Genomic DNA, 20,613 nt, shown 5'->3' with positions numbered 1-20,613 from the left:
TAATATAAGGGCACAATAATAACAATAGTGGGCTTCTATGGGGCACAATAGTAACGATATGGGCACTATATGGGTACATCAATATAATAAGTGGGTTATACTAATAACAATAAGTGGTTACACTAGTAGTATAGGGGCCTAACAGTTATTGTGTTCTCAGTGGCCACTTACACGATTCGTCTTTAATCTTTCTAGCCTTTAAATAGGATTCATTGGAAACGAATATCATGGAAAAAAACCATGGATGTTCATATACTTGGAGCCATAATACCACCAATATCTTGACCGAGTCAAGTTTACTAAAACAACCCTAACATAATTTGTTGCTACATCATTTTTGTCTTTGTGGATTTTGCTTCGGGCATGTATTTTTAAGAAATATGATTACACTTCATTAGTTTGGAACACACAGGCTCAATTAGAAGCATATATGTTTTAATTTGTTATGTCCTTTTAGAAACTTGTAATTGCAAAGTGTTAACATTTTATTTTGATCATAATAAACTCTTTTAGGATAATATATATACGGGTTTTTCTCATTTAATAGAAATTTCGAGTATTCTTTTTCTCTGAAAAAAAACTGCAATCTTCATCAAAATTCAGTATGTCATTATGTAAAAGAGGATCCATGATTATCGTAGCATATATCATTGCTTCAACACCATTAATTGTCTTTTTTTTCATTAAAATTTCCGAAAAAAACATCAAGTTAAAACCTATGTTTATCAAGACCAGTATGAGTTCAAATGCGGTCTAACAAAAATGTGATGGAAATCAATAAAATCGAGTGTGAAGAAGCAGTATAATAGCGATTCTCTAAGGATCAGTTAAATCTGGCACGATTTTGACACTTGGCTAGGGAGGATTAAATCCGGAACGAGTTTGACCAATGTCTGTGAAAATTTGTCGTGCATCACACGCAAAAAAATAAATTCTAAGGGGGTGCGGGAAAAGCTTGTGGTGAGTGGACAACCTACCCATCCAGCGGCCCATGCAGAAGTAAAAGGTAAATATCCAACTGCCTTCTGCACTGTGTACATCTTTTTATTGACTCTGGATGGTGCCAAGTTGTGGACCATATTCACTTCACCGAGGCAGAGAGATAGGGTCGTCTTGATGCCGTTGAAAAAACGTTCAATGGGAATATGGATCGCTCAAGGGTTTACTGTCTTTAAATTTCTCTGCACAACAGATGCATTGCTTTTCAAATTTTCCCAGTTCAGCGTTTTGTTTTTCATTGTAAATTTTCCCAATTTTCATTTTCTTCACCCACGCCCAGCTAATCTCCTCTGTTTCAATAGCATCAAACATCTTTTACATCGCCTCCATTCTATTTTCCTATCGGTAATGGCTGCATCATCCTCCTCCACCTCCACCGCTACGAATTCCGACTACGATGTGTTTATTAGCCATCGTGGTCCCGACGTAAGGAAAACTTTTGCTAGCCATCTCTACCGTCGTCTTTCTTCATATGGTTTGAGAGCCTTTCTGTATCAGCCTGAACTGCAACGAGGAGAAGATTTCACTTCTCAGATTGAAGGCGCCATCCGATCGGCCTCTGTCCATGTGGCCATTTTCTCCACTGGATATGCCGAATCAATCTGGTGCCTAAATGAACTCGTCCTAATGTTGGAGTCAAAATCTCCAATAATTCTAGTATTTTACCATGTGGAGCCTCTTGAGCTTAGGTGGACATGGGGAAAAGAGGGAGGGTATGCTAAAGCCCTCAATAAATTAGAAAAGAAGACTACGTTTGATCCTGAAACTGGTGAAGAGAAGCTGCGATACGATTCCAGTACGATTGAAAATTGGAGAAATTCTCTTTCACAAGTTGCAAGAATAAGCGGTTTTTAGCTCGACTCGTGTAACGGGTGAGAACTCAAACTCCCCTCCCCTCTGGCTATTATATTATTTTATGTTACATGATAAATACATAGACTTTAGGCTTCTGTGTCTCATTAGTTCTATCTGTTTTTTTTTTTGTTAATAACCAGAGACGAGGGGAGCTCGTAGATAAGGTAGTTGAAGGGATCTTTAAAATGGTGAAGAAACCAGCCCTGGTAGTTGCTCAACATCCAACAGGTTTGGATGATAAAGTAATGGACTTCGAAAAAAAAGTGTCTTTGCAGCGACAACAGAGCAGAAAACCTCGGATCTTGGGGATCGTGGGGTTGGGTGGTGTAGGAAAGACCACGCTGGCAAAAAAATTCTATAATAGGAAGAGGGAGACATCCCTTTACAGTAAAGCGTGCTTTCTATATGATGTTAGAGATAACGCAGATAAGGGCTCTTTAAATTTGCTGCAGACAGAACTTCTTAAGAGCTTGTGCGGATGGGATAAGCCAATAGCTAGCATCCATGAAGGAATAGGGATTCTGAAGGATCATATTTCATCTCCTAACCTTTTATTAGTCTTAGATGATGTAGATAAGGCAGACCAGATTTATGAACTTTTGCCGGATCAAACTGTACTTCACCCTGATAGCTTAGTACTGATTACATCCAGGAACAGAGATGTTCTCATAAGTTCAGGAGTTGAAGAGTCCTCAATATATGTCCTAACTGGCCTCCCTACACAACATTCTCTTGAGCTCTTCTGTCTGCATTCCTTCAATTGGCCATGTCCACCCTCAGCATTTGAATCATTGGTACAGAAGTTCGTAGAAGCCTGTGGTGGGTTACCATTATCTTTGAAAGTGTTTGGGGCACTGCTGAAGGGAAAAATCACATCTTACTGGGAAGCCCAATGGAATAAACTTCGGAGAACACTTCCTAGTGAGATAAAACAAAGACTTCAAATTAGCTACGATGCACTGGATGTGACCGAACAAGCAATCTTCTTAGATATTGCCTGTTTTTTCATTGGAGCAGAGAGGGATATGGTCATAAGGATATGGGATAATGATTTTTGTGGGCTTCAAAATATAGAGAAAAAATGTCTTATAGAGGTAAATGATGAGAATAAAATAAAAATGCATGATCAGCTTAGGGACTTGGGAAGAGAGCTTGCCAAATATTCAAAATTGCCGCGTCGTCTTTGGCGTTGGCAAGAGAACGACATTGATGATTTATTGCAGGAATTGTCGGTGAGTGCTAAAACATTCATTAACATAGATTCTTCCATCATTTTCTTTTTAATTTTAATTGTTCTATAATTTTAGAAAAGGGAATGGGTAATCGTTTTCATGTTTTAGGAATGGGTAATCATTATCATGTTTTAACAAAATGTAGATTCTTCCACCATTTTCTTTTTATTTTAGTGAATGGTTAATCATGTTTTAACGATGAACAGGTAATATCCGTGCGAGGAATTAGAATAAATGAGAGTGAATACAATAATATTGATGATTATGATGTGTTTGGCCGTATGACGAGGTTGCAACTTCTTGATACTGACATTTTGACAAAGGTGCAGTTTTCAAGTCTCATATTGCTGCGTTGGAAAAATTGTCCCTCCTCTTTGCTGACTTCCTTGATTTCAATGAAGAATTTAAGAATTCTGCGAGTGGAAGGGAAAAAATTAGAAACGTTGTGGGAAAAGGAATCCCAGGTAAATTACGATGGGTTGAATTAAAGTTTGTGTTTATGAGCTATATTAATAGTGTGGCACAGGGTTTCCAAAATGTTCTAAGGGTTTCGTTTGAAGAGAATGATAATCCATTTATATTTTTCTTAAGAGTTGAAAACGTCAACTTTTTGCAGGCACCGTTACAGTTGCGAGAGTTGGAAGTTAATGCTCCCCTTTCCGGCATTCCAAAGTTTATAGGGAAGCTGAAGCACCTAGAACGGATTGTAATTGGTCGTAGATTCCAAGGATTACAATCTTCATTCACAAAATTGCCAGAACAATTTTATTTTCTACAATCACTAAAGGCCTTGGTCTTAATAAGCTGCTCGGAGTTGAAGACATGGCCGGAGTGATTTGGTGAGTTAAGAAACCTCCGATACATTCGACTGTATCGGTGCAAATCCTTGGAGAGGCTACCATACTCCTTTGGTAATTTAACCAACCTCCAAGAGATCTCTCTGATTAGTTGCAACGCCTTGGAGAGGCTGCCAGATTCCTTGGGTAATTTAAGCAACCTCCAACGGATCAACGTGCTTTCCTGCCAGGGTTTGAAGAGGCTTCCAGATTCATGCGCCAATTTAACCAATCTGCAACGGATCACTATGGAGAATTGTAGCGCTTTGGAGAGGCTGCCAGATTCTTTCTGTAAATTAGTTAAACTGCAATATCTTCATTTGAAAGCGTGCAATAATATAACCATGTCAAAGGAAACACTAGGAAATATCAGTACGCTTGAGTACATAAATCCGACTGGCTGTAGGAAAATTGAAATATTCCCTCTCCAAGTGGGGCATCAGAGGTCGCTTAAACTATTAATTTTGGAAGATACGAGTTTAAAAGAATTGCCGGGTGCAATTGGAGAGCTAAGCGACTTGGAAGTTCTAGAGATAGGAAGCCCTTTGCTGGACAAACTTCTGGATTCAGTAGGTGACTTAAAGAATTTGAAAGAATTGCATCTCGTCGCATGTGAGGAGTTGAAATGTTTGCCGGCTTCTCTAGGTGACTTAAAGAACTTGAAGAAATTGAACAATTTGGGCAGCAAGGCATTGAAATGTTTGCTGGCTTCCCTTGGACGGTTGACTCAGTTGACTGAGTTGAGGGTATCTGGTTCTCCTTTGATGCGCGAACTACCTTTTAAAAAGGAGGTTAAAGGAGAAAGAGAAGCATTTATTGATTTGGAGAAGTGCATACTTCCGCGGCTACAATCATTATGGATCTATCAAACAGGAGTATCAGAGGTATCATTTGGTGAAGGTGTTTGCTTGACCCTTCGAAATCTGTATTTCAGCGACTGTGCTAATTTGGTGGAGGTTGGAACATTGCCAAATACAATCATAAATTTATCATTTATGGGTTGTGATAAGTTGAGGAAAATAAAAAAGCTTTATGGTTTTGCAAAACTTCAGAGGCTGAGCTTTATAAATTGCAGAGAATTGAAGAAGATTCCACTAATTGAAGCAATGGAATCTTTGAGCCGGCTGGATGTAAGTGGATGTGTGAACTTGAAGAGCATACGGGGATTAAGGCAGCTTACAAATCTTCACGTGCTCGATGTTCGACGGTGTTCTGAGTTTGAAGAGTTGGAAGGCATCCAAAATTGTATGTCGTTACAGAAGTTGATTGCAAGTGAATGTGTGAAGTTGAAGAGCATATGGTGATTGGGGCAGCTGACAAAACTTCGAGAAGTAGATGTGAGAAGGTGTTTGGCGTTAGAAGAGCTGGAGGGCATCCAGAATTGTATGTCGTTGAAGCACGTTGATGCCCGAGAATGTCTGAAACTGCAGGGCAGTGCGGGAGTAGTGGTTCAATTGCGCCAAATACAGGGTTTGAACTTAAAGGGCAGGGCGTTTAATAATAAACGATAATTTAGGGAAGGGCTGTCTGGCTTTATACATTGAAGATTCGTTCATTTGATTGTTATTATAGATAAATGTGTCGGGAATATCTGGTTATTCCAAACAAAATATAGTGGAAAAAATCCTCTGTTTCCACTGTTGGGAATTTTCTGATAAATTCTGAAACAAAAAAAAAAAATATGAACAGAGAGTAATACTATGTTTTCGGGATTTCTGATAATTCAAAAACACAAGAACAGAGCATAAAATAATACTCTACTTTGCCTCAGGATAAAAATCGATCAAAATAATACTCTGTTTTAATATAGCGAAAATAGAAAAAAAATCGCTTTGCTGTAACTGGTGTTGCAGCAACGCAGTTTTTTTCAGTTGTTGTTCGTGGTGTTGCAGCGACGTAATTTTTTTTTACGTCAATTATTTTTCGAATTACGGTGTAACAGCAACGGTGATTTGACGTCAACACTACTTTTGGTGTAACAACAACGGTGATTTTAAGTCAACACTATTTTTGACTTTTGGTGTAACAGCAACGGTGATTTTTGACGTCAAGCCTATTTTTGACTTACGGTATAACAGCAACACGAAAAAAACTTCTATTTATAAATGATAAACTAACTGATAAAAATAAGTCTTCCTCACATAGAGGGATCTTCACAAAAGATTATGCTAAAGAGCATCTTCCTCTTGACAGAGGGATTACAGCAGGAACGCTTCAATTCCACAAACCAGCTATCTCAGAAAATTACAATTTCAGCACTGCTGTGCGATAAAACTGTCAATCTATTTCCTCTGTTTTCTACTTCTATTTCTACTTCTATGTTTTCTACAGTGCCGTGTCTGCATTTTATAGTGTGGGAAAGGGTCATCACCGCTTTAACTTGCTGATGAAGTCTCTGCTGTACTCTACTGCTCATAATGAACATATATGATCTTTTGCTGTATTTCTTGAGTCGGTGGTGATGAAATCCATGGCTGATAAATGCTGCAATGGCTCGAGGCTGGTTCTTTTCTCTTTCAGCCATTCTGCTCATTAATATGGTTGTTGAGAAGTAATGGTGTAGCACTGAATCTGATCTTTCTCCTTCGGAAACACAAAAATAATTAAAGAGTGAAAAGATGGTAATGGCGGTGACTTAAAAAGTCGAGAATAATGTGGGGCGCCGGATTAGGACAAATAAGTAAAGTAGCTGCTACTGTTCTGTTCATTGCAGTTGAAATTATAATTTCAACACTCCCCTTTAATTTCAATTGCTGGGTTATCAGTCATACCCAGAAGTTTCCTTAAAAACTCAAAACTTTTCTGGTCCAATGGCTTTGTCAGAATATCTGCAACCTGTTCCTAAGTCCTGCAGTGTTGTAAAACGATTTCTCCATTGTTCACCAATTCTCTGATGTAGTGAAACTTTGTGTCTATGTGTTTTGTTCTCTTGTGGAATACAAAGTTTTTGGATAATGCAATAGCTGAGCTATTGTCACAAAAAATAACTGTTGATGTTGCCTGCTCTTGGCATAAACTTCTTAACATTCTCCTCATCCAAACTGCTTGACACGCTGCTGCTGTAGCTTCCACATACTCTGCTTTTGTTGTAGATAATGCCACAATTGGCTGTTTCTTGGAAGCCCATGAAATGGCTCCTGAACCTATGTGAAAAACGTAATACACCTAAATCTGAACATTCTGAAACAGTATAAAAAATGCCATACCTTTTTGTACCTTTAACATACCTCAAAATTCTCTTTGCTGCCTGCCAATGTGTTTCCTTTGGCTTCTCCATGAATCTGGAAATTAAACTAACAGCGTACATTATGTCTGGCCTAGTTGCAATTAAATACATAAGGCTGCCAACTATGCTCTTGTACATGCTAGGGTCAAAATCCTTGCTGCTGTCCTCTTTGTTGAGTTTTAATCCCATCATTGTGGGAGTGTTTGCTGCCTTGTTGTCCTGCATGTTAAATCTGCTCAACACTTCATTTACATATTTTGTCTGTGAAATAAAAATTCCATTTTTATTTTTATCTACTTTTATTCCTAAGAAGTATCTCAGCAAACCCATGTCAGTCATCTCAAATTCTTCTTTCATGACTGATTTGAAATTTTCAATGAGGTAGTCATCATTACTCGTAAAAATCACATCATCAACATATAACACAACAATTAAAATTTTACCGTCCTTTTCTTTGATGTAAACAGTGGGTTCTCCCTCACACTTCTCAAATCCGTTCTCCAGTAGATAGGAATCCATCCTACTATACCACGCTCTTGGTGCTTGCTTCAGCCCATAAAGAGCTTTCTTCAATCTGCAAACTTTGTGCTCTTGGCATTTCTTCTCATAGCCTAGAGGTTGCTCAATGTAAACCTCTTCCATTAATACTCCATTCAAGAATGCTGACTTCACGTCCATTTGGTAAACTTTCCATTTGTTTTGTGCTGCTATGGATAGCACTGCTCTCACGGTTTCCATTCTTGCGACTAGAGCGAAAGTCTCCTCATAATCTCTTCCATACTGCTGCTTGTATCCCTTGACAACAAGTCTTGCCTTGTGCCTTTCTATCTTGCCTTCAGCATTACTCTTGGTCTTGTAGACCCATTTAACTCCAATGACTTCTTTACCTTTTGGTAGCTCAACTAAATCCCATGTCTTGTTTCTTTCTATGGCATTCATCTCCTCAACCATAGCTTCTATCCATTTCTTATCTTTAATTGCTTCTTCGAAATGAACAGGGTCATCAACATGACAATACAAGGCAAACAGAGAATTCATACCTTCATCATAAATATCACTTAAATTTCTGAATTTCTTACCTCTTTCATTTGGTGTGCAAGTGCTTGTACATACACTTGAATTTCCTCCTTGTGGTGTGCTTGGAGAAGCACTCTCATTTCTCCTCAAGGGTGTCTCTTGCTGTTCTGGTGTTGATGCTGCTGTTTGAGGATGTGTTTCAGCCAACTCCTCATCTTCATCATTATGAGACAAACAGTTTTTAACATTAACTGTTTTCTCTATGCTTCCATCCCAAGCTTCCTCCTCAATAAATTGAACATCTCTACTCACAAAAAACTTCTTGGTGGATGGGATATATAACCTGTAAGCTTTGGATTCCTCACTGTATCCAATGAAAATACATTTCTCCCCTTTGCTGTCAAATTTCTTCCTTAGCTGATCTGGAATGTGTGCATAAGCCACACAACCAAAAACTTTCATGTGGGTGATTCCTTGCTTTCTCCCACTCCATGCTGCTTCTGGCACTTTATTCATTACTGATTTTGTAGGACACCTATTCAAAATATATCCTGCACAGTGTACAGCTTCAGCCCAATAATCATTTGGCAAATGCTTTGCCTTCAACATGCTCCTCGCCATATCCATGATTGTTCTATTCTTCATTTCAGCAACTCCATTTTGCTGCGGGGTGTACCTTGCTGTAAATTGCTTATGAATTCCATTTTCTCTGCAAAAACGTAAAAATTCTTTGGAAATATACTCACCTCCTCTGTCAGTTCTCAAAATCTTGATACACAGCCCACTTTGATTTTCTACAAGTGCTTTGAAATTTTGAAATTTTTCAAACACCTCACTCTCATTCTTCAGAAAATAAACCCAAGTCTTTCTGGTAAGGTCATCAATAAATGTTAGAAAATATTGGTTGCCTGCAAGTGATGGAGCTTGCATCGGTCCACATAAATCTGAGTGGATAATTTCTAAGGGTGCTTTTGTCCTTATGCTTTTTCCGGTTGGAAAACTTTCTCTGTGTTGTTTCCCCAATATACAACCTTCACAAACGCTGTCTGGCTTTTCTATCAATGGTAATCCTCTTACCATTTCTTTTCTACTCAACAAATTAAGACCTCCAAAGTTGAGATGTCCAAATCTCAAATGCCACAACCAATTTTCATCCTTTGGTACGCTTTGGAGAGCCTCTTGTGTCACTGCTGCAATTACTTCTTTGTTTTTCAAATCTGCCTTTATTCTGAGAGGGAACATCCTATTCCTTGTCATCTTCACTTCAGCAATACAATGTTTGCTGGGTGATCTATCCATGATGGTGCACACATCATTCTCAAAGAAAACATTGTAACCCTTCTGAACAAGTTGTCCAATACTCAAGAGGTTACACTTCATTCCGGGAACATAGTAAACATCTGCTATGGTTTTCTTTTCACCTTTCTTTTTAAATATTTTAACTTCTCCTTTTCCCATAACAGAAATTTTACTATTAGTCCCAAGTGTGACTTGTGACTGCACACTCTGATCTAAAGCAGAAAACAGGGCTATGTTTCCTGTCATGTGGTTGCTGCAACCAGAATCTAGAAACCATATATCCTCACTGTTTGTTTCAGCCATATTACAAACTAACAACACATTATCTTGACTGATATTTTCTCTAGTGATATTTTCACTAGATCTATTACTCATATCATGCTGCTTCTTCCTACATTCATTTGTATAGTGCCCATATTTTTTACAATAATAACATTGGACATTGGATTTTTCAGAGCTTTGTCCTTGAGCATGATGTTGTCCACTTTGCTGGGTGCTGCCATGGCCTTGGTTCTGATTTGAATTTCTGCCTCTTCCTTGAATGTTTGCTGAACCACCTCTGTATTGGCTTCTGCCTCTTCCTCTCTTGTTTCCTTTGCCTTGACCTCTTCCTCTTCCAAATGACATCTGGGTCTTGAAGGCTTGCTCTAGAGATGAGTTTTCATTTCTACTCAACCTCTGCTCATGTGTTATCAGTGATGCATGAAGTTCATCAACTGAAAAATTTGAGAGATCCTTTGTCTCTTCTATGGTGTGGTAATAATCACATCAAACTTTGAGGGTAGGCACCTCAATAGTTTCTCCACAATCCTTCTTTCTTCAAGAGTTTCTCCATGAGATCTTATCTGTGTGACCAAACCAACTGCTTGTGTGAAGAATGAGTCAATATTGTCTGACTCCTTCATACGCAGGTTCTCAAAATCTTTCCTCAGCAACTGTAGTTTTGCTGTCTTCACTCTCTCCATACCTTGATAGGCTGTCTTGAGAGTTTGCCATGCTTCTCTGGATGTCATGGCTGTTGTTATCCTTGGAAACACACTCTCATGCACTGCTTGATATAAGAATACAAGGAATTTTGAGTCCTTCTTCTTATTTCTCTTCAACAACTCTTTCTCTACCTGAGTTAATCCAATAAACTCTTCTTCATTTGCTGGCTCTTCAAATCCATATTCAACCAGTTCCCATAAATCTTGTGAGGCAAACAAGGCTCTCATGGTTATTGCCCAGTAGTCATAGTTTTTCCCATTGAATTGTGGGAGCTGGGTATTAAACATACCCACGCTGGTGCTGGCCATTCTTTCAATACTTGACTGTGTAAAAAAAAATCACTTAATTGTCTTTAACAACTACACAAAAAACTAATCTGAAAAATACCTTGACAGCGTTTTCACTTTGTTGGATAATTTGCTGCAGCAAGAAATCTTCTTTCAGCTTCTTTGATGTCTTCAAAGAGCCTGGACAAGCTCTGATACCATGTCGGGAATTTCTGGTTATTCCAAACAAAATACAGTGGAAAAAATCCTCTGTTTCCACTGTTGGGAATTTTCTGATAAATTCCGAAACAACAAAAAAAATATGAACAGAGAGTAATACTCTATTTTTGGGATTTCTGATAATTCAAAAACACAAGAACAAAGCATAAAATAATACTCTACTTTGCCTCAGGATAAAAAATTGATCAAAATAATACTCTGTTTTAATATAGCGAAAAAAAAAAAAAAAAATAAATAAAATAAAATCGCTTTGCTGTAACTGGTGTTGCAGCAACGCAGTTTTTTTTCAGTTGCTGTTCGTGGTGTTGCAGCAACGTAATTTTTTTTGACGTCAAGTATTTTTCGACTTACGGTGTAACAGCAATGGTGATTTGACGTCAACACTACTTTTGGTGTAACAGCAACGGTGATTTTAAGTCAACACTATTTTTGACTTTTGGTGTAACAGCAACGGTGATTTTTGACGTCAAGCCTATTTTTGACTTACGGTGTAACAGCAACACGATAAAAACTTCTATTTATAAATGATAAACTAACTGATAAAAATAAGTGTTCCTCACATAGAGGGATCTTCACAAAAGATTATGCTAAAGAGCATCTTCCTCTTGACAGAGGGATTACAGCAGGAACGCTTCAGTTCCACAAACCAGCTATCTCAGAAAATTACAATTTCAGCACTGCTGTGCGATAACACTGTCAATCTATTTCCTCTGTTTTCTACTTCTATTTCTATTTCTATGTTTTCTACACTGTTGTGTCTGCATTTTATAGTGTGGGAAAGGGTCATCACCGCTTTAACTTGCTGATGAAGTCTCTGTTGTACTCTGCTGCTCATAATGAACATATCTGATCTTTTGTTGTATTTCTTGATTCGGTGGTGATGAAATCCATGGCTGATAAATGCTGCAACGGCTCGAGGCTGATTCTTTTCTCTTTCAGTCGTTCTTCTCATTAATATGGTTGTTGAGAAGTAATGGTGTAGCACTGGATCTGATCTTTCTCCTTCGGAAACACAAAAATAATTAAAGAGTGAAAAGATGGTAATGGCGGTGACTTAAAAGATCGGGAATAAATGTGGGGCGCCGGATCAGGACAAATAAGTAAAGTAGATGCTGCTGTTCTGTTCACTGCAGTTGAAATTATAATTTCAACAAAATGTAAAGCATTTTAACACAACCCATTATAGATAAATGTAAAGCATTTCAATGGCTGGTTGCATTGTTACAATTTATGCCTCTTCTTCGTTTCACAGCTCTAACAATAAGAGTTATAAAGTAACTTGGTATTAAAATTATATTTATGCTTTTATTTAATTATTAAAAAAATAAAATATTTTATTAAAAAGGTAAGAGATATATTGAAGGCTTAAAAAAACATTTATTATATAATATATTTATTTGGATATGTATTTTTGTTAAAATCAGATTATATATAAGTTAAGGATTTGGTAAGTTCTATTAAAAGATAGTAATAAATTTTCTTTCTCGGTGTATTGATGTATTAATTATGGTAAAGTAAATGGGTTAAAATTATATTTATGCTTTATTTATTAATTAAAAAATATTTTATCGTAAAAATAATGGATATATTGAAGTTATGAAAAAGATTAATTATACCAACTAAATAGGTATTTTTCAAAATTAAAATATGATGATTATATGAAATATTTGATATTTTGGGTGGATGCTTTATTCATCATCATAGACACATAAATCTTTTCATGAAAGTAATGAGTGTAAGATCGGAATAAATAGATTGTGAGGTAATGATAAATTCGAGAAATTCATTAACGTTAGGAATAAAGTCTAAATGTTGTTTTTGATTTGTTGATGACACCTTTGTTATCTTGCCCCATGGACTTCCCGTTGTAGAGTCCTTTCCAGTATGTTTCAACAACATCTTTCCCCAAATCCAATTTATTATAGAAATTTAGCAATCCAATTCACTCCATTTTCTTGATGTTCTTCTCATATCCAGCTTGATAACGCCCCCTCCCACCAGATCTATAGAAAGAAAACTCACACTAATAGGTACCATACCTTCATGCCAATTGTCATGACCACCTTGCCCAAAAGTTTGCAATTCTCAATACTTTAGCCATTCACGCCTTTCAATACTTAGCCCCCGAATTCCTTAAAAGTGAGAAAATCCACCTTACAAAATCTCTCCTTTCCAATGGTTATTCCCTCTCTTAGATCAAAAGAGACTTTTGTTCCACAGTCCAACCCAAATCCAAAAATTCCCTGCATATATCCCCATCACTAGGACTCCTTCCCATACATCCAAGGAATCATTCATCACATCCCCAAGATTTTAGAAAAAATTAATATCATGACTTTATTTAAACCCCACACCACTCTTAAACAATTGTTTAGATCCACTAAAGACAAGTTAGATCCCATGCTCAACCCAAGGGTTTATCAAATTTCCTGCACCTGTGGAAAAGCATACATTGGCCAAACAAGAAGTGCCTTTAATTCCGAACTAAAAGATTATATAGTTGACAACTAGCATAATCGAATCTTAAAATCAACTATATTTGAGCATTCCCACAATACTAAACACCTCATCAATTTTGATGAGTTCAAAATTTTGGCTTCATCTCCCTTTTACCCTCATCAGATAATCCAAGAAGCCCTTGAAATACAAAAACACGCAAGCAATTTCAACTAAGAAAATAGCTAATAAGCTCAGTTAATCCTACAAACCCATTATCCATTTTCTCTCTAGTAATCTCAGTGCCCCCACCACTTCTATGTTAGAAATGACTTTGCAAAACATTACATCAAGCCTCTTGGGTAATCACCAATTAATATGGACTATTTCATTACATAACTTCCTATAGTAACAAAATTGATTGAATGGTAACTCAGTTTTACTAATTACATCAATACATTTAATGATAATTTATTGTCATTTCTAACAATCTCCACATTGACAACAATTTTCCTAATCCCTTTCCCATGACCAATCATCATCTCTTTTGCAAGCCGAGAGAAGCAAAACACCACCGCAACTTCTCTATTAAAACTAGCTTCGTGAACATGTCTGTATGATTCTCTTGTGTGTGGACCTTCTTGAGAGCTAATTTGCCACCATCGATCACATTGTCTCACAAAATGTTACCTTACATCAATGTGCTTAGTCTTGTTGTGATGAGCTAGATTTGTAGCCAAATGAATAACACTATGACTATCACAAAATACATTCACTTTCTCCTGCGTCCTTCCAATCTCATCAAGTAGACCTTTCAACCACATTGCCTCTTTACAAGTATCTGAAGCAGCTATATACTTTGCCTCAGTAGTGGAAAATGCAACTGTTTCTTGAACCTTTGACGTCCAACGTATTACTCCACCTATAAGAGTAAAGACATATCTTATAGTAGATCTCCTCTTGCCCAAATCACCTGCATAATCAACATCCACATATCTGCAGACAAAACCTTCACCACCATTAAAGATGATATAATGGTCACTTCTGCCTCTCAAATACTAAAGCACTCATTTCACTGCTCGTCAATTTTCTTCTCCTTGATTTTCCATGACCCTGTTGACAACTCCAACTGCATGTGAAATATCAGGTATTGTAGATACCATTGCATACATTAAGTTGCCTACCACATTTGCATATGGTACATGAGACATATACTTCTTTTCTTCATCAGTTCTAGGACTCAAACCCGGAGAAAGCTTAAAATGGGAATTTAATGAAACATTAATAGGTTTCACATTGTCCATACCGATTCAAGTATTTTCTCCACATATTTTTGCTGTGATAACCAAAGCTTTCCATTTTTCCTATCTTTGTGTATCTCCATGCCCAATATATCTTGTGCAGCTCCAAGATCCTTCATATCAAAGGTCATAGAAAGTTGAACCTTTAACCTGTTGATCTCTTCCATGTTTTTTCTTGCAATAAACATATTGGCAACATGAAATACCAAGATAATGAATATGCCATTGAAACTCTTAAATTACACACAATGATCATACTCACTTCTAGTGAAGTCCTGGCTCACCATGAAGGAGTCAAACTTCTTGTACCATTGCCTGGGAGACTGCCTTAGACCATACAATGGTTTCATGAGATTGCAAACTAATATTCTGTTGTGACCTTTTAGAAAATGTTCTTGTTGTTCCATATAAATCTCTTCGTCCACATCTCCATGAAGAAAAGTTGTTTTAACATCTAACAATTCTAACTCAAGGTAAACTAATGCAGTTATTGCTAACATAGTATGAAAAGAAATAAGTTTTACGGCTCATGAAAAGATCTCATGAAAGTCAATACCTTCAACCTGAGAATACCCTTTTGCTACAAGCCTAGCCCTATACCTTTTGATACTTCCATCAACATTTCGTTTCAATTTGAAGACCCATTTATGTTCACGTGGTGACCACCCGCCTGATTAACATTTGTTGAGAGTCTACGGTGACTCCGCCTGGTTGCCATTGCGTTGTTCACATGGCTACTACCCCCGCGATCTTCTCCCGCGTGGTTTCGCTGCGGTTAAGACTGTGGGTGGTACAATGTTTTGTAATGTTTTAACACATATATATGTCAAGGGTTGATAACTTAGGAGTAGGGTTTTGTTAAGGTTTAGGAATGAGGTTAGAGTTTAGGTTTGAAGACTTAGATCTTTTGTTTTGATACAATGTTTGATTACAAGTTTTCCCTAAGTTGAAACATCATATTACCCAATACCATTTTACACAAATTGTCACTATGTGACATCAAACCCAATGACCTCATCACTAACCCACACATCATTGATGACGACATAACGATGTTGTCGATGAACTGAACCTAACGATGAACTGATCTGACAATATCCTCTTGGATCAATGCAGCAACCCACAAGCCACATATGTCAAAAACTCATATTGGAAACTGGAGTTAGGATCCCAGACTCCAACATGACACTTATCCTTTCAACTTTACTATGATGAACCATGTCACTGAAGACTTGCACCGAGTGGAAGGGATGACAAACCACCATCACAACCACTGGAGCTAAGAACTATTGACAAATTTATTTTAATTTATTATTATTAATTTATTAATTTATAACACAAAGAGATACTCTTCAACCTGGTATGGTAGAGAGGTTGTAACCTAATGTAATATAATGACCCCCATAGTATTGTCAAAAGTAACAGAATCAACTTTATTAAATCAACCTGAGCAGCTCACAGGTGTGGAACACCACCTAGAGACTACCACTGCAGAATACGCTCTGCCTTACATGCATTACATGAGAGATATATATAATTTACACACATTTAGGGAAGTTGAAACAACACCCTAGAAAACAAGAACAAACTCCTAATCTAAGGTTTGGTTTGAACCGTCACTCCATTAAGACATTTCAACATTAATCTCAACACTCCCCCTTAATGGAGAAATGGATTCACAGATATGCCTAACACTTCCCTAAACAACTCAAATTTGATTCTACCAAGAGGTTTGGTAAAAATATCAGCAGCATTGTCACAACTATTACAATATTCAATATGGATTTCTTTTGACTGAACTTTCTCCCTGACAAAATGAAACTGTGTATTGATATGCTTTGTGTTCTTATGAAATACTGGATTATTTGCAAGTTTGATGGAGCTCTGGTTGTCACATTTGATCACTGTTGCAACCTTCTGTTCTTCTCTAGCATCAAGGAGAAGTCTCCTCAACCAAAATGCTTCACATGTTGTTGCACACATAGCTTGATATTTAGCTTTCATAGAACAAAAGGATACTATGTTCTGCTTTTTGTTGCTCCATGTAATGACCCCAGATCAAATGTTGAATGCGTAGCCTATTATGGATCGTTTGTCATCTACATTTCTAGCCCAATTGGAGTCTGAAAAACCTGTAAATCTAACATCACACGAATCAGTATAAAAAATACCAAAATCTAAGGTTCCCTGGAGATACCTCAAAACACCTTTTTCTGCAACCCAATGGCTCTCAAGGAGCTTTGACATAAATTGACTCAATGCACTGAATGCATAACCCAAATCTAGCCTAGTTATAGTCAAGTAGATTAGACTCCCAACCAGTTGTCTATACAAAGTCGCATCTGCCTCCTCAGATCCATCACCATTCTGAAGTTTTAAATTCTGTTGTAAAGGCACTACTGCAGCTTTGCACTGATCCATCTTGAACTTTCCCAATAAGCTCCTGACATACTTACTCTGTGACAGAAAAAGTTTGTCCGGAATCCCTCCAAACTTCCAAACCCAAACGGTAATGTAGCTCTCTAAGGTCTTTCATCTCAAAGACTTGTGACATCTTCTCCTTGATTTATTTAATGAGGTTATCAACATTCCCTGTAATGATTAGATCATCTACATATAAAGAAATCAAAACAATCCTTCCCTCTTTATCAAACACGATATAAATATTAGGGTTGTTTTTGCTCCTTTTATAACCATGCTGTAGGAAAAATGAATCAATTTTGTCATACCATGACCTGGGTACCTGTTTTAGTCCATACAACACTTTCTTCAACCTGCAAACTAAATGTTCTTCACCCTGTTTGACAAACCCCTCAAGTTGCACTAAGTAGACTTCTTCTTTTAAGTCCCCATTTAAAAATGCAGATTTAACATCTAGTTGGTGAATCATCCAATGGTGTTTGGTAGCTAAAGCAATTATCATTCTAATTGTGTTTAGTTTAGCTATAGGGGAAAATGTTTCATCATAATCTATGCCTTCTTGCTGTGAATACCCCTTTGCAACCAGCCTAGCTTTATACTTATCTATGCTCCCATCTGCTTTAAATTTAGGCTTATACAACCATTTGCATCCTATGGGTTGTTTTCCTTTAGGTAGTTTAACTAAATCCCAAGTTTTTTTTTTGAGGATTGATTCATATTCCTCTTCCATAGCAGCCCTCCATTCACTATATTGACTGGCTTCTTTATAACTAGAGGGTTCAACAACATTCATCATACTAGTTATAAAAGCATTTTCCCTATATCTTGCTGGCAACTAAACCTTCCTACCTGATCTCTTGAGTGGTGGGGTAGCTTCAAACCTTGTCTAATCATCATTTTCTGGACTTGGCTTAACAACTACATCATCTTCTTTCCCTTCCTGTTGCTGCTGCTACTCTTTGTTGTCCCCTGATTCATCACTTCCTTCTTCCACCAACAAGGGCACATGCCATTCTCCAATAGCACTCTCATGGCTTCCATCATTAACCTGCTCACGAAACACTACATCTCTGCTCGCAAAAAACTTTATGAGTAGAGGGATTAAACAATTTGTAAGCCTTAAATTCTATACAATACCCAACAAAAATACATTTGATGACATTTGAATCCAGTTTCTTTCTATCTTCCTTTGGGACATGGGCAAAGGCTTTACTGCCAAAAACTCTCAAATGCTTAACTGCTGGCTTATAGCAAAATAAAGCTTCAAAATGAGTTTTGAATTCTAAACTTCTTGTTGGACTCCTATTCTTTAGATATACTGCAGTATTAATCACTTCAGCCCAAAAACCATTAGAAAGATTGTTACCTTTTAACATACTGTGAGCACACTCCGCAAGGGTTATGTTCTTCCTCTCTGCAACCCCGTTTTGTTGAGGAGTGTGGGGTACTGTAAACTGCTGTTGTATCCCATTATCTTTGCAGTATTTGAGGACACAAGATTTCTTGTACTCTCCCCCTTGATCCAAGCGGAGAATCCTGATGCTTTTACCTATCTTCCTTTCAACCATACTTCTGAAATCCTTGAAGTATTCAAAAGTGTGACTCTTCTTCCTGAGGAAATATACCCAAGTAAATCTAGTATAGTAATCAATAAACAATAAAAAATAGTATGCACTGCCTAACGACCTTGTTTGCATAGGCCCGCATAGATCTGTGTGTACCAGCTCAAGTATATCTCTCCTCCTATCAACATTGACAGGAAAGTCATCTCTGTACAACTTTCCCGGTGCACATGCATCACAATCAATATGAACAGGTTTTAAAACAAGAAGACCTTCGACCAGACCTCTTTTCTATAGTAGCAGCAGATTATTGAAGTTAATATGGCCAAACCTCTGATGCCATAAGTCCATTGTATTCATCGCAGATGATGTCAATGCCTGACGTGGTGCGCTTTTGACATTTAGCTTGTACAATCCTCCCACATGAATACATAATGCAATAGGCTCCATATAATCCAATAGGTCTTTAATGACACAATATGATTTATAAAACTCTACCTTGAGATTCTGATCAGTTATAGTAGAAACAGAGATCATATTCTTTTTGATCTCGGGTACATACATTACATTATGGATATGTCTAATATTTCCATCAGGAAAAACAATAGGAATATTACCATAACCTTTGATTTGGTACCCTCTATCATCGCTAAGATAGATGTTTTCTCCACTGCTGGTCTCTTTGAAGTCTTCAAACCATTGTTTGTTCCATGTCATGTGGATGGATGCACCTGAGTCCACAAACTAGGTATTTACTTCATCATCCTTAGCCGAAAGCACAGAGTCAGATATGAACAGTCTGAGGTTCTGACTATGTTCCTCACTATGTCTCTTCCGACCTTCATCAAACTTCTTCTTCATGCAATATCTGGCTATATGGCTGGTTCTACCACAATAAAAACATTTGGTCGTAGAGTCATTTCTATTGAAAGACGTACCTTGAGGTGGGGGTATCTTTTTCTGTGGGGCTGCATTGCTCTTCTGCGCTGCATTTGGCTTTCCTCTCAAGGGCTTCTTCTTCGCCATTAAGACCAGATCTGAACTCTAAAGTTTATGAGTCGGCTCTATTTAAAGGGAGAAATTAAGTATTCATATGGAATATAATCTATTTAAAAGGAGAAATTAAACTAACCTAAATCCACCTTCACTCTAATTTTTTTTAAACATGTGATATTAATAAGTCCTATAACAAAACTTATTTATAAATTAACAATCTAATTATATTTTATTAACAAAAACAATTAAATGAAATTAAACTCATACCTCTAAGTGCGATCAAACAAAAACTTCAGATTAGTTATGATGCACTAGATATGACCGAACAAGCAATGTTTTTAAATAGTGCATATTTTTTCCACAAAGTGCGATCAAACAAAAACTTCAGATTAGTTATGATGGACTAGATGTGACCGAACCAACAATGTTTTTAAATAGTGCATATTTTTTCATTGGAAGAGACAGGGATATGGAATAATGGTTTGTGTGGGTTTCAAAATATACACGACAAATGTCTTAAAGAGGTGAATAATAAAAATAAAATAAAAATGCACGATCACTTTAGGTACTTGGGAAGAGAGCTGGCCAAAATTCATTTCAATGCGACCAATTATAATGCAACCAATTATAATGTTACCGTTTATTGCTTTTGTTTTTTGTTTCGTGGTTGTATTAATGTATTGACAATTAGCAAGTATAACAGTAACAGCTGGAAAGTATTCGTGTTAAAATTATTTTTAAATTTTTATTTAATTATTAAAAAAATAAAAACATTTTATTAGAAAGGTAGTGGATGAATTGAAGTTGTAAAAAACATTTATTATATAATATATGATTTGGATATGTATTTTGTTAAAATAAAATTATATTTAAATTAAGTAATTTGTATGATTTTGTTATGCCTAGTGTATGATGTAAAATGGTAGTTATGATTTTTTGT

General features: G+C 36.9%; 1 protein-coding gene and 1 pseudogene across 1 annotated transcript; both read left to right on the top strand.

The window, feature by feature from the left end:
- The first annotated feature begins 1,229 nt into the window (after window positions 1–1,229).
- LOC149267356 (putative 2' cyclic ADP-D-ribose synthase BdTIR) lies at window positions 1,230–1,843 on the top strand (annotated as a pseudogene).
- Window positions 1,844–2,039: 196 nt separating this feature from the next.
- Window positions 2,040–3,921, top strand: LOC149267355 (disease resistance protein L6-like). The gene is made up of 3 exons (XM_089411157.1): window positions 2,040–3,086; window positions 3,293–3,550; window positions 3,703–3,921. The coding sequence occupies exons 1-3, from the start codon at window positions 2,040–2,042 to the stop codon at window positions 3,919–3,921; spliced, it is 1,524 nt and encodes a 507-aa protein (XP_089267283.1).
- The last annotated feature ends 16,692 nt before the right edge of the window (window positions 3,922–20,613 follow it).

Source organism: Pinus tabuliformis, chromosome 6 (assembly GCF_031772625.1).
Source record: "Pinus tabuliformis cultivar Carrire ecotype Pingquan chromosome 6, CPIR1, whole genome shotgun sequence".
Lineage (NCBI taxonomy): Eukaryota > Viridiplantae > Streptophyta > Pinopsida > Pinales > Pinaceae > Pinus > Pinus tabuliformis.
Note: the sequence above shows the minus strand (reverse complement) of the source record. Positions and strands in the feature narration are given on the sequence as shown.

Excerpts from the sequence above, each read along its gene's own strand:
- LOC149267355 (XM_089411157.1), top strand. The coding sequence starts at position 2,040 with ATGGTGAAGAAACCAGCCCTGGTAGTTGCTCAACATCCAACAGGTTTG. Across the intron at positions 3,087-3,292 it reads ATTTATTGCAGGAATTGTCG|GTAATATCCGTGCGAGGAAT; the intron begins GTGAGTGCTAAA and ends AACGATGAACAG. Across the intron at positions 3,551-3,702 it reads TGTGGGAAAAGGAATCCCAG|GCACCGTTACAGTTGCGAGA; the intron begins GTAAATTACGAT and ends AACTTTTTGCAG.